The following is a 14,800-nucleotide window of genomic DNA, read 5'->3' as shown; positions in this document are numbered from 1 at the left end:
AAATCTCTTTTGTCTGTTCTAGAATTTTATTTATAAACAAACCGCTCGTATGAGAGGATTACTTTACTTTCGCTTGTGGTTGTACGCACGGAGGCCAAGAATAACCCAGATAGCCTACAATGAACCACCCACTCCACATATACTGACAAGACAAGACAGGAGATGGCTTTGACGAGCCTCACAGAAGGTCACTGGCACCAAAAGTGTTTTTTCTAAGTGTTTTTTTTTTCTTTTTTGCAAGATAACGACGCCAGAACCAGCCATACATTATATATATATATATATATATATATATATATATATATATATATATATATATATATATATATATATATATATATAGAGAGAGAGAGAGAGAGAGAGAGAGAGAAGAAGGGAGCGAGTGTGTGTCTTCATCCTTTTTGGAAGATCATCAATTTTCCACATTGAGGTAAACGACCCAGAATGCAGTGCACTCTTGAAATTCATATCGTAAATAAGTTCAAACACATGTTTCCTTTTTATTCTGAGCACAAATGAAATTATTTTCTTTAATTTAATGTCCCACGGGTAGGCTAAAGAAGACAGATGACTAACGAAAGCTAATAATTATAAGAAATCATTTGTGCTTTCCCACCAGGAATCGAACCCGGAACCATGTGCACCAAAGGCACTCGCGCTGGCCGCTAGACTATCCGGAAAGGCAGTTTATTCTTAGAGAAAAATTACGAGAAAGAATTATCCATAAAATCATTACCAAGACAATTCTACAAAAATAACTATTTTGGCTGAGATTCTTCTATCTGTAGAGCTCAAATATAAATCCCAGTAACTACAAAATATTTCCGTAGCGCTCCTTCGTGGCTCGTTGAGTTATTTTTGAGTTTAACGTCCCTTTCAGCAGCAAGGCTATATGAGACGGGACCTACTGGTTAACGTGGAATCCGAACCACATAAGCTCCCGTCGGGAATTGAAACCGGGTCTCCCACGCCAAAGGCGCGTACGCTAACCGTTTAACCACGAAGAAGCTCACCTTCGTGGCTCGTATATGGTTATCATACGCTCCTTTGGCGCAGGAGATCTAGGTTCGATTCCTGGTGGAAGCTGATGTGGTTCGGATCCCATGTTAAACTATAGATCTACGTATCATATTACCTCGCTGCTGAAAGGGACGATAATTCCCAATCCAATCCTACCATTTTTTTTTTTTTTAATTTGAGCTTTTGATGTTGCCAAATGGTTAACAGACATACATGACTACAGTGCACATCAATTCGGATTCGGCTCGCCAGTATCATAAAGCAACTCGATTGTTGCTTGAACGAATAAAATAATGATAACGGAATAAAAATCCTATGTGCTAAGCGCACATCACTCCAGTTGAAATATGTAAATTTTAACTGGTCAAAATTCTGTGTAGATTCTAGCACCAAAGTGTTTAGATTTGCGATTAAATGTTAACTAATATACTAACAGTACGGATTATTGTAGTTAATTCAATTTAATTGTAACGTAGGGTGGGCTGCATTGCGTTCGTATATCTTTTCCTGGTTCTTCTATTATATCCCAATACAATTCTGCCGTCTCCCTCACATCCTCCTTCACCTTTATCTTTATTATTTACTTTCCACATCGTAAATAGAACCAACAAAGCAATAGCCGTGGACTGTGTGGAATCGCATAGTTCTTACCACACCACGATGGCGCCACAAGAAGTAGCACGATTTCCGCCATCTACATCAGCAAAGTTGCGCTTTGTGGTGTCACTACTACACTGCCAACTGACAGTAAGAGAAACAATATTTATCAGATTTTGTAACTGTAATCATTATTGCAATTAAATATCAAAAATTTCCACATTCTTATTTAAATAACTGGAGTTGAAACAAAAATATTACCAATATTAAATTAAGTTTTAAACATACTTTATTCAAAAAGCTTTCTATTATATTAAATAAGAACTGGGTACACATTTGAACTAAGGAATGTGTAACTCTGTTTTTATTAAAACATTGGGTTCTTTCGAGAACGGGTAATTACTGATAAAAGCCGTTATAGTCCGCGTCACCCGAATTGGCGTGTGGCATCAGCCAATAAGCTCGCAGTACGCTGTTACTAAACCTTCACAAACAAAACCAGTTATGAATGATTAGATTCCTCCCTGAAGGTTTAGTAACAGCGCAATGCGAGCTTATTGGCTGATGCCACACACAAATTCAAGTCACGCGGACTATAGCAAGTATGGAAGTTCGACGTTGGAAAGAATAATTTGAGCTGCCATAGAAAAACATGTATAAAGATCCTTTCAAGGAGCGTGTATGGGCATAGGAAAATGGTCGACAATGGCATAAAAGGTCAAAGGTCACGCAGGTATTTTACTGCGTTACCTTTAACCTTTTATGGCATTGCTGACGTTTTGTCCATGCTCATACACACTCCTTGAAAGCACCTTTCTGCATGTGCTCTGTCGCAGCTTAAATCATTCTAACCAACATCGCAGTTTCATACTTGCTAATACATCAAACATGGAATTTTAACTGTGTGACCTTTGACCTTTTATAACATTGTTGACCATTTTCCTATGTCCATACACGCTCCCTGGAAGGATCTTTATGCATGTTTTCTATGGCAGCTCAAATTATTCTTTCCAACGTCGCAGTTTCATACTTGCTATAGTCTCGCGTCACTTGAATTGGTGTGTGGTATCAGCCAATAAGCTCGCAGTGCGCTGTTACTAAACCTTCAGGAAGGCCTTGAAGGTGTAGTAACAGCATACTGAGAGCTTATTAGCTGATGTCACACGACAATTCGAGTGACGCGGACTATAGGAAGTTCGGCTCTGGCAATGTGCGTTAACGTTAACTCACTGTGGTATATTTGATTCCTCAGTGATTACCGATAAGTTCCTTGCTGGATGCTAGAAACTGGTTGTGATTATTGTAGCATTACTTTTTATTTTTATTTTATTTTATTTTATTTTATTTATTTATTTATTTTTAGAAAGTTCGTGAGAGACATTATGCGACATAAGCATGTGATATGTTCAGGTTTCTGATGATACAGCTTTAACAAGTATTTACAATATATATATAGCTTTAACAAGTATTTACAATAGTTTCTGAAGTTGGTGTTAATTTCTCCCGGATGGTCATCATAAATCCTACTATTTCATAAATATTCAAGTTTCCTAAAGCCAGGCATTTGTACTATTGGATCCCAGATTTAACTTAATAAAGCAACAGCCGTCTCTAGCAAGTTTAGATTATTGAAAGAGCCCTTCTCAAAAGAATTCTCTGACCATAGGACAGGCATGCTTTTTTCCAGAAAAGAAATGTCCAGGGAACCAAAATTAAAATGTGAATGGACTGGACTGGGATATTATTTGAAAAATATGTACCCTGTAAAAGTGTTATTATTATTATTGACATGTAATTTATCTTAGCTCCGAAGAAGATGGGACAGTTGATCAACTCCAGGAGGAACACTAATGACAGACAAGGACGCCGATCCTGCCCCTCCAAAGCTAATGTGGGCCCATGTATTTTTTTAATGAATATGTACTTTTACATGTATTTTTTATTGTTAAGTGTATTGTTGTATGTACAGTACTTTTTATGAATGCGCCCCCCAAAGTTGCAGAGAAATCGGCGCCGTTGATGACAGATACCCACAATTACTGATTTATTAGATGTTTATTGTTATTATTATTATTATTATTATTATTATTATTATTATTATTATTATTATTATTATTAACAGATATTATATTATTATTATTATTTCCTCTACAGAGAAAGAAGAGACATGGGCCTACTTCTACGGACCAATTGCATTACTTCTAATCAGCAACGTAGTGTATTTCATTTTAACAGTCTGTAGATTATACAAAGACACAACTAATTCACCTCTAAACAATTTGAGATCTCTGCGTTTCAAGTAAGTATAACATATTATTATTTTTTACGAATAAAATTACTGTTCATATTAATGAATCGTTAATAAATAATTATTACAAGTATTAATTCAAAATCAAGTGATAAGTATTAATTAATTGTTATTAAAATTGATTTTAATAATGATTTTTATTATTGCAACTACGTAGTGGCGGCTCTTATGATAAGTTACATCGGTAAAAAAAAAAATAAGTAAATAAATAATTCGCTAAGCTAAGAAAAGTAAACTTACCTTATGTTTTAATTCCTGTATAGTTTTCTTCCCTTAACTTCTCAAGAACTATCACTGCATTCATGTAAAATGCTTATACTGCATAAACTGTATTAAATAGAGTTTTGTTAAGAGGCCTCATCCCTGCGAAATTAAAATTCCGCTAATTTTTACAGTAATTATGTGATATCTTCAAATAGATAAAAGATAATCGAAATGTGGAACAAGAGTTCCCTAGACAATATCATTTTACATGAGATACCGTTATTACGACTCACTTATCTGCTTTCGATTTCGAGCCATTTTGAAAATCGGCATTTATTTTCGCGTTTCTAAACGGCTGGAAACGGAAGGCCACTAGGCGACTTGTGATAACGGTACCTCACGCAAAATAATATTGTCTAGGGCTCTCTTGTTCCACATTTCAATTATCTTTTATCTTTTTGAAGATATCACATAATTACTGCAAAATTAGCGGTATTTTAATTTCATCGGAAGTTTACGTGGCGAAGTGAATGCCTAACGTAAATATTGCCAATTTAAAGACTAATGCCTTTTCAGGCAACTTCACTAGAATTAATGCAAAGCATTTAAATTTTAGTATACTGTAGACATCTCAGATGTGTAACAGCCATGGGATAGTGGTATGCACGCTTCAAATATTTGATAGAATTACCGTAGAGATGGCAGCAGTGTGAAACTCTCAAATACTGTTATTCTGAGAGAAAGTTAGAAATTTTAGATTTTCTAATCATGATTTTTCAAAATATTGGGAAAATTAGATTTTGAAGATTTTTTTTACAATTCACATCCCCGATTAGTATCAATATTACTGCTTTCGTTTTACACTAATGTCATCCGTGTGACAATTCAATAAAGTACTCGCAGCCATTAGAACGATACTAAACAGTAGCAATTCATCTGGAGAGATAAACTACATCCATCCAAAATAAATGACTCGTGTAGGTCAATTTTCAAGAATCTGAAAATACTAACATCCCGGATTTACATACTTGAATGCCAGAACAAACATGGATATTCAAGAAATCAATCAAAATCCATTAGATTACTATTTTTATTCTGCGACGTGTCTTATTCATACGCGCGAATTGGTGCAATGTGTATGATTATAAAGAGGAAATAAATTAAATATCAAAGTTGTTGACTGGAAACATTACGAGTGTGGCTACAATAGCACACAACTCGTAGCTGCTCCTTCTTAAGTTCGACTCGGCAAGGAATGTACCGGTATAGGCGGAAAGCAGCCTACCTATGTTTTTTTGTTCACAGTTTAGAAGGCTATAGACGATTTAATAGTAGAACTACATTTCTGGCACAAATGATCGCAGGTTCGATCCCAAGTCATACAAGCTTGTAGTGAACGTTCATTTCCTTGACATTCATCTCTTCCTTCAACTCCATTTTCTAATAATTCGTAATCATTTATCTGCTATTTTCACCATACACCGCATTCATTGGACGATGACCTATAATTTTATTTTATTCTACATTTATACTGTTTTTAATGTTATGTTTCCATCGAACAGCAATTATTTGTTCCTAAATACATTATTACAGCCATACTATAAAAGCATCTAATACTGAAATATTATTTTCTTGTAGGTGTATGATGTACCTCAAGCTATTCATTGTGATGGGCATTACATGGATATTTGAAATACTCTCGTTCATGGTGAACAGGGATAGCCCATTCTGGTAAGTTAGATATTAACTCTCACAGCTCCTATAAGGATAATCAAATCGTTTTGCAACAGTTCAGACGTTTGCTTTATGCATCAAATTATAACAAAAGCTGCCAAGACAACCGTGCTGCACTTTCTGAAGTAGTGGTGGGCACAAAAAACAGGTTTTTCGGTTTACGGTTTTCTCCAAAACCGGTTCGGTTTTTAACCGGATCCGGTTCCGGTTCTTTTTTTAATATGTTGTATTTCTGACCAGAATAGTGTTTCGTTGTTCTCCGAAGAGCAATTCCGTTTCGACAGAAATAGTTTTATGTGTTTGCCAAAAGTTTTCACCGAAACCGGTTTCGCTGAAAAAACCGAACCGGTTTTTGGAGAAAACCCAAACCAGATTCGGTGAAAAACCGAACCGGTTTTGGAGAAAACCGAAATTTCGGCTTTCGGTTTTTCTAGAAACCGGTCTCCGGTTTTTATAAAACCGGTTTTGCCTATCCCTAGTCTGAAGCCACTTTTCGGCCAGTTCTATGATGTGACAACAATACCAGTTCTTACTCTTCGCAACGAAGAACTCCTGCTCTGCTGATTCCTCTCCCCTTTTGGTTGTTCAAACATGAGAAGAACACGATGTAAATCATGGATCGGAACACGTAACAATCCGAGGTTACGAGCTCTGGACTACATGCCGGATATAGCATCAGTTCAACTCCCTCATAGTTGAACTTATTTCGGGTCGTTCTAGAGAGGTATGAGGTTTGGCGTTACCTTGCTGCGAAAAGACGCGCTTTCTCTTCACCAACGTAGCGTACTTTTGGAACACAATGGCTTACTGTTCAAAAGCTCAAACTATTCGGAACACAAATTACCGGGACCGGTTACATGGTCCGGAAATCCAGCTCTCCTAAAGACCAGATAGTTGGTGGCATCGCCTTATACTATGAACGCTCATCTTACGACTTCACTGGATCACGCCCCGGTCGAGGTTGGGAACTCGCATTAAGAATGGGTTTCGTTCTTCGTAATCTCGGTGTAAGGACGCAAAACTCAAAAACTCGGAGTATAGGTTGAGATTGATGGTTCGAATGTCCGGAATGGTCTCAGTGAATTATTCCCTTTTAATTTCACCAGGCGCAGAGCGCCATTTTGTACTCGATACGCCCGTGTTAGGCCACATGTTTCGGCACTTTGCCTTTACTGAACGACTGCATATGTACGTTAAGATTTCAGAAAGATGTCTACTGTTCGTTGAATATTACTATTCTTTTTAGAAATAACAGATCCCGCGAGTTTTGCAGGAGATTCAGCACACACACACTTGCCTCAGTGAATTAACTGGGATCTGTCCACGAGGCACAACTTGGCAATTTCGAACGCTGGTGCTAAAGTCCTGTAGATGACAAACCACGCTTGACTCTGAGATATCGAGTTAGCCTGATAACCTCCGAGTGTTAGTCGTCGAATTGACGTGTTTGTTGGAGCATAATCACAAATCCAATGTTTTCGGTTCACTTATATTTAGCTGATTGGCGAGGTTCTAGGAGCCCGAGGAAAATTTAATGAACCATATGATGCTGTGCTGTGATCAACTGCTCATTCACTTTTCGCAGAACAAATGTTTCGGGTTGCTTCCTCGAACCATGGTCCATTCGAACTCATAAATTAAAAAATCATGAATTAGACTTTGTTATTTGTTACACTTTAATCTTTGCGGCTGTCAAATCAAGCGTGGAATGCAGCACTGTAAAACCTTTCAGGGCACAAACTACCACTATCCTGCTGCGAATACCACGCAAGCGAGCACCTTCGACAGTTAAACTGTTTTTTTTTTGTCACGTGACACACCCCGCGAAAGATGCACGCATGTCAAAAATTACAAAACATATCATTCTTCTATATCCTTAACACGTTAATAAAATATCCCCAACTATTTATTACATTATATGTATTTACACTTTTTTCAACTAAGTAATGCGGCTTCGCGAAATTTTTGTTCGAAAAAAAATGAAATGAAATCTTTAAGTTTTACGTTCCACGGTTATGCCGGTTAGGCTAAAGGAGACGGTGATGATGAGAGATGAGTGAAATGGTGGAATGAAGAAAGTGGAAGGAAACGGGAAAACCCCGAGAAAACCCACGAGCACGGTGTTTGTCCACCACAAAGTCCACACGGCGCGAGCTGGGATCGAACCAGGGACCCCAAGCACCGGAGGTGAACGCTCTACCACTGAGCCACCGCGCTCCCTAAATTTTTGTTCGAGCCTTTACGGCCACGTGTCACGACTTTGCTTCCTTGGTTACAGGGAGTAGACCAAACTTGTCACAAGTAACACTAAGGATTAATCTAAAATTCTTTCCTGAATAAAACTCATTCCAAATAGGGCCTAGATGTCCTAATCTAGTATTTAAAAAGTCAAGTAATGTTATTGAAAAATGGCAAATTACCCAAGCACGGATTACATGATTACCGTAAAACGGGGCTACTTTGACACTGGGGGCTACTTTGACATGAGTGATTCTTCTTTTCTGTGAGCATTGTTGCATTTTGATGCATCTGCTCCAGCCTCTGGACGTGAGTGTGTATAGGAAACTAAAGAAGTGGAAAGCGTACTGAGTTCATGGCAGAAGGAGACCCGACAAAGCTAATCGATTCCCAAGGAACAATTACCTGGTCTACTGTCCCGACTCATGGATTCCCTGGCTCCCACCGTAGGCGAGAACCTGAAGGCAGGATTTCGCGCGACAGATCTGGTTCCCCTAAACGTTGAAGCTCCCCTTTCAAAGTTACCCAAACAGCCCGAGAACATACGCGTCGAGAAAGACATAGATGCAAGTCTCCTGCAGTTTCTTCACGCTTCCAGAGCGGGGCCAAGCACCAGAGCGAGGACGAGCGGAGGGCAGAGAGGGAGAAAGATCTTGGTTTCTCCTGGAAAACAGTTGCTTCCATGGGAAGAACAGGAAACTGGGACCATGGTGGAAGAGGGAAACATCAGAGATACCTTGGTGACGGAACAGGTGGTCGTCGAGGAACCCCTGATAGAAGAACTGGAAACCGGACAACCATTACAGCTCCAAAAAAAAACCCGCAAGGGAAAGAAGGCGAAGAAAATAAAAGGGTATGACGAAAACACCTGTGCCATATGTATGAGTGACTTTCGAAACTATACTGGCGGAAAAGAGTGGATTCAGTGTGTCAGGTGCGAAAAATGGGTGTGTTGGTTTTGCAATATACGTACGATTAAGGTATGCTAGTTACGATTAAGGTTTTCATTCCGTAGTTACATTAAAGGTGTGTTAAAATTAAAGCTTTAAGAAAAACTTTAAGAAGAATGGTGTATAATGATGTAAAACAATCAAGATTTCCTGGTTAAAAAGCATATAGCATACATTACGCATGACCAAAACAGTGTTTTACACTGGATTTACATTAATTCCATGTTAAAGTAGCCCCATACGTCGGATAACTTTGACCTTATGCAGCAAATACATAAGGTGTCAAAGTAGCCCCACCCTGGGGGTTACTTTGACAGGTAATTCTTTAATTTTTCCAGCCAAAACTTACTTGCAGAAACTTAAGTTCAGTAGTGGATGTGATAACCTAGACACCCATTGTTATGATGAGAATAGTATCATTGACTGGTTGCAGCCAGTGTCCCCTATACACATCTAAAATAGTACAAAACCTGTCAAAGTAGCTCCGTTCTACGGCACTTGTGTTCTGCCATCAGCGGGCTCGTGGCTGTAAGTTCACATCTCATATAGCCTCGCTGCTGAAAGGAACGCTAAACTCAAATCCAACCAAATGCACATCAGTAGGACAAAGATACACGATGAAATGGGTAAAATATAAATAGATGGTATCAATTCCTTGGTGGTCTTTCCTTGGCAAAGTCGCGTTTTCTTGAAGGCGTTAAAAAAATAAGTATATCGTTCTAAAAAATATGCCTCATATTATGCCGTAACGAGACATACGTGAAAGTATTGTTTATTAATGAAAGATTACACAAATATGGAACTGTAGGCCTAAGATAAAAGGGTCGGAACTTAAAGTATTTACTTTTGAAAAAGTTCTTGACAAATAACTGTCTTTCCTTGGCAAAGTCGCGTTTTCATGAAGGCGTTAAAAAAATAAGTATATCGTTCTAAAAAATATGCCTCATTCTATTACGGATATATTTTTATTAACTAGTATGGAGTCCGGATAGTCGGTAGTCTATTGTATTTGTAACGTTTTCTTTCTTTCTTGAAATGGGCTAAGTTTAATTCTAAAACAATGTAAATGACACCAGTCGCTATACGAAAAATTGGGATTATCTTTACTACGCTAATAGAAAGACGAAATTACTTTCCTAGTCTCCTTGTTCCCTACGATTCTATTTTTCCAATGCGTAGAGATAATTTCTATGGATGGCCACAAAGTTCCGGTTCCGGAGGAACCGGTTCTTGCAGATCCGGATCAAAACCTTGCAGAACCTTGAAAACCGGTTCCAGACCCGGATCAAAAAACTGGTTCCGGAATTGGATCCGAAAACCGGTTTCGGACCTGGATCCAAAAAACCAGTTCCGGAACCGGATCTTCTAGAGCCAGGACCTAAAGCCGGTTCTACTAGGAACCGGTTCTAGCCATCCCTAATAATTTCATCCTTCCCAGCGACCCTTCTCTCTCCTTTACATATCTACTATCTGGATTTGTCTATAATACTCGTAAATAAGCCGAGAGAAAATACTGCTTTTTTCACTCTGCAAATTAACGAATTAAGGAACATTAAGAGTGAATGTATTTGGCATTAGATTGTAAATGATATTTATAAAAAAAGATCATGTTTATGACAAAAGGTACAAAGTCGATAAAATTCCACATACTAGTACAAATCTGCAAAGATGCAAATGGACTGCTGCTAGAATAGTTTTGGGTATCTTATTTTATGCTTATATTTTGTAACACGGATTGGCAATCATCACCATCATCCTAGTAATTTATAAAGAAAGCCAACTGTGTGCGACAGACCTAATTTTTTTATCATAAAAATTTGTGAAATAATTCTACTTATTTTTATACTTTTACAGGTACGTCACAGATGTTCTCAACTGTCTCCAGGGAGTGTTGATATTTGTAATATTTATATGCAGAAAAAGAGTGGTCCGAGCGTTGGGCAGAAGACGTTTATTTGGAATCTCTTGTCCAAGAAAATGGACATCAGGAATCGATGAGGAATCTGACGAAGAAAAGCTAGCAGAAGAATTTCAGTTATCACAAACACGGCAGTAATTGTGAAGTTCAAGCGTTCACAACAAAAACTAATCAAATCAGTACCTAAAAAATATTCCCAATCCATGTCATATAATAAAGTTAACACTAAATGTGCTTCATGGAAAAGTTCTCAAGTGCTTGCATTGCTTCAAGTCTGAATAACTTATCTAATTTCTCAATGCTCCTCGCTTTTCTTTGTGTTCTAGCAACCATTAATCAAACACGATGCAGTTCTAATTATAATTTGACTGTACATATGTATACATAGCAACATTATCTTGTACTGTACATAGCTACAACATGAGCAAGATAATATCACATACAATTTCCATGGCATGAGTACAAGCTTTAAATCATAATTAGATTAAAGTAACGATAAGAGTGTAAGAAAAACACACGAGTAACTTTGAACCATTAAGCTACCTATCGTGTACATTGAAGGGAGCAGCAAACAATACAAACGGAGTCTTTGTTACAAGATGGATTTCTCGTTTGTTTGTTTGGGATCTGATGTCCCTTTTCAGATCCGACATTATGTGAGATACGGACCAGTAGTATAAGGTGGAAAGCTCTCTCGTGGCTATATGGCTAGCACTGAAGTCTTCGATGCGGAACTCGGGTTCGATTCCCAGCAGAAGCTGTAGATGTGGTTGGATTCCACGTTAAACTGTAGTTCTACGTCTTATATAACCTAGGTATTGAAAGGGACCCGAAACTTTCATAATGTAAGGCAGCGTTTCCTAACCGGTGTGCCGCGGCACACTGGTGTGCCGTGGATGGGCCGCTGGTGTGCCGCGAGTAAATCGAAACAAAATTATTAATTCTATAGCAATTAAACTGCAGGACATAGGGGAAAATGTATATTTGTATTTCCCATTACTATGAACTTCTAATATGAATCTAGAGTTTTAAGTTTCATACCGCGTTACTTTTCTGTACATTTTTAATATTGGAAAAAGGTATTTGTTATTATTGTTATGACGTTATGACCATTATTGCTTCTTTATTGTTGCAGACTATTTCGTAACTTTAAATTTTAAAATATTCAATCCTTTCGACAAAACAAACATGCGTACGAATTATCTACATTTGTGTTTTAAAAGTAAAAGAGATTTGTTTGTTCATTCGTTATTTAGTGATCTTCCTTGTTAGTGAAAGTTTGGATGCAGTTTTCGAAAAAGAAAGCGTATTAAAAAAAAAAAACTTAAGTTCAATATTTCATTGCAATTGTTTTCTATCTTTAAATTAGAATGAAATAAGCATAATAATTTATCATGGTGGAAAACCAGTGATGGAGCTTTCTTCTCTGTGAGGAGATCAGTAATCACAGAAAAAGATACCATGGTATTTTATATTTAAATATAATAAAATCTGTGAGTGTGCCGCGAGAATTCAAGTTACACTCATAGTGTGCCGCAAGTTGAAAAAGGTTGGGAAACGCTGATGTAAGGTAATGGAAAATTCGGCACCTGACCATTTACTTTTACGCCTTTCTCGTTTTTATCCAAGAATTCTTTCATAGCCTCTTCTATATAGACGTTGAACAGGAGAGGTGAAAGTCCACATCCTTGCCTCACTCCTTTACTTATTCTTGTTTCCTTCTGATCTCTTCCTATAACAGCTGTCTGGTTCCTATAAAATTGGTATATTATTCTTAAGGGAACTTTATCATAGAAAAAGTTCTACAATATTATTAACGTTTAATGGGAGGAACGGTGTCCAAAGATGAGATATATGTCACTCGATAGCTCTTATCTCGCTGAAGCAAACGATGTGAATATAAAAAGCTTGTCCGTAGCTTTCCAGAAAATGGAGAAAAGTCAATTAATTTGTAAATCTCAAAATTCATTAGAAAACCATATCATTTATGAAGGTGAAATAAGCTCTTCATCATAATACTAGCAAGCCGATAATACATAATACGGTTAATAAGAAATAGTTCAAAAATAATTCAAAATTGTCATGAACTTTTAAATTTTATTTTTTTTTTTTTTTTTTTTTTTTTTTTTTTTTTTTAATGACCAAGTATAAGATATCTGTCGCGATTGTTCTGTATAGTTGTGAAACAGTCGCTTACTCTGAGAAAAGAACGTAGACTGCAAGTATTTGAGAACAAGATCCTTAGACAAATATTCGGACCCAAGAGGAACGGTAATGGGGAAAGGCGGAAACTTCATAACGAGGAACTGCATAATTTATACGGTTTACCAAACATTAGGGTCATTAAGTCTAGGAGGCTCAGGTGGGCAGGGCATGTAGACAGAATGAAACAATGTAGGAATGTTTTCAAAGTTTTAACTGGAAATCCAATAGGAAAACCATTAGGAAGATCCAGCCGCAGATAGGAGGACAATATTAAGATAGATCTCGCAGGAATAGGAATACAAAGTAGAAACTGGATTCAGTTGGTTAAGGACAGATTTTTGAACGTGGCATTGAACCTCCGAATTCCATAGGCCATAGAGTTAGTTAGTGAGCTAGCTATAAGATACGAGCTTAACAAGATAACCTGCTTGAGGATAATTCTAATGTGTAATTTTCGAGAAAATCGAAAATGCCACTAAAAAATATGTCGCACGTTGTCAATAATAATAATGGAGAGTTTTTTTTTTATTTCACTGGAAGAAATTGTTTATTTATTGATGTACTGTATATGTGACTAACTAGCAGACTGTATTTTCCTAACGATGAGACAATACTCTTTACGCACATACTATTTGTAATTATCATACTCATCAACGCATCCAATTCATACTAACAGAAAAAGGAGCATTGCAATTATGTATCTTTCCAATTCTCTTCATTCACATGACGTTAAAATAAACGTAAGCACTAATCGTGTCTCTAGTTCTATGTTATTGCTATATGACTCATGTTTTAACATTATACAAGTATACATTGTAATTTCGCTTTCGCAAATCAGTGTAATATTATACATGGACATTTTTTAAAATCATTTTTTTGTAAAGTTTTGTTCATCCATAATAGTCTTTGTAATAAATAAAATAATTTTAAACTGAGTTTCTTTTCCAAATAAATAATGTAAATGTTACTCATACATAAAGTTTCCTTGTAAATTCGGAGAAGCCAATAATAGTGAAAAACTTTCTAGCACAAGAATAAAATATAACTACCCTTAAATGCCTGGGTAGTATTCTTAGTAATGACATGAAGTGCGAACGTGAAACAAAAGCAAGGATAAGAATGGCGAAAGAAGCCTTTAGGAGAAAGAAAAGTCTGTTTTGTGGGACCTTGAAGAAAGAGTTGAGAAAAAGACTCATAAAATGCTTCGTGTGGAGTGTTGTACTGTACATATGGGGCGGAAACGTGGACATTACGTAAAGGTGACGAAAATCGACTGGAAGCCTTCGAAATGTGGGTGTGGAGAAGGATGGAAAGAATTAGTTGGGTCGAGCAGAAAACGAATGAGTGGGTGTTAGAAATGGCGGGGAGAAAAGAACACTTACAGATATTGTTAAGAAAAGGAAGAGAAACTGGTTGGGACATTGCCTAAGAAGAAATTGTATCATGATTGACTTCATAGAGGGTATGGTGGCGGGAAAGAGAGCCAGGGGGCTAAGGAGACTACAATTAATGGATGATATAAAAACAGAAAGATCATACGCGAAGACGAAGAAGTTAGCGGAGGACCGTGGAGCATGGAAGCTTCTCAGCTGCGGCAAGTGACCTGCCAACAAAGGTAGAATACCT

General features: G+C 37.3%; 2 protein-coding genes across 3 annotated transcripts in view; one reads left to right on the top strand and one right to left on the bottom strand.

Annotated features, from left to right (window-relative positions):
- The window catches only part of LOC145664003 (G-protein coupled receptor Mth2-like), a 71,216-nt gene extending 57,107 nt beyond the window's left edge, over nucleotides 1-14,109 (top strand). For both annotated transcript variants that reach the window (XM_081730293.1, XM_081730294.1), the window contains 3 exons: nucleotides 3,772-3,916; nucleotides 5,768-5,860; nucleotides 10,906-14,109. In XM_081730293.1, the coding sequence (XP_081586419.1) occupies nucleotides 3,772-3,916; nucleotides 5,768-5,860; nucleotides 10,906-11,107 (440 nt within the window). In that variant the 3' untranslated portion in view covers nucleotides 11,108-14,109. The remainder of the gene's footprint in view (nucleotides 1-3,771; nucleotides 3,917-5,767; nucleotides 5,861-10,905) is intronic.
- Nucleotides 1-14,800, bottom strand: part of LOC145664005 (RNA helicase aquarius) — a 253,088-nt gene that overhangs the window by 145,807 nt on the left and 92,481 nt on the right. The window lies entirely within an intron of this gene.

The sequence above is a fragment of the Thermobia domestica genome, chromosome 11 (assembly GCF_964235325.1).
Source record: "Thermobia domestica chromosome 11, izTheDome1.hap1.1, whole genome shotgun sequence".
Taxonomy (NCBI): domain Eukaryota; kingdom Metazoa; phylum Arthropoda; class Insecta; order Zygentoma; family Lepismatidae; genus Thermobia; species Thermobia domestica.
Note: the sequence above shows the minus strand (reverse complement) of the source record. Positions and strands in the feature narration are given on the sequence as shown.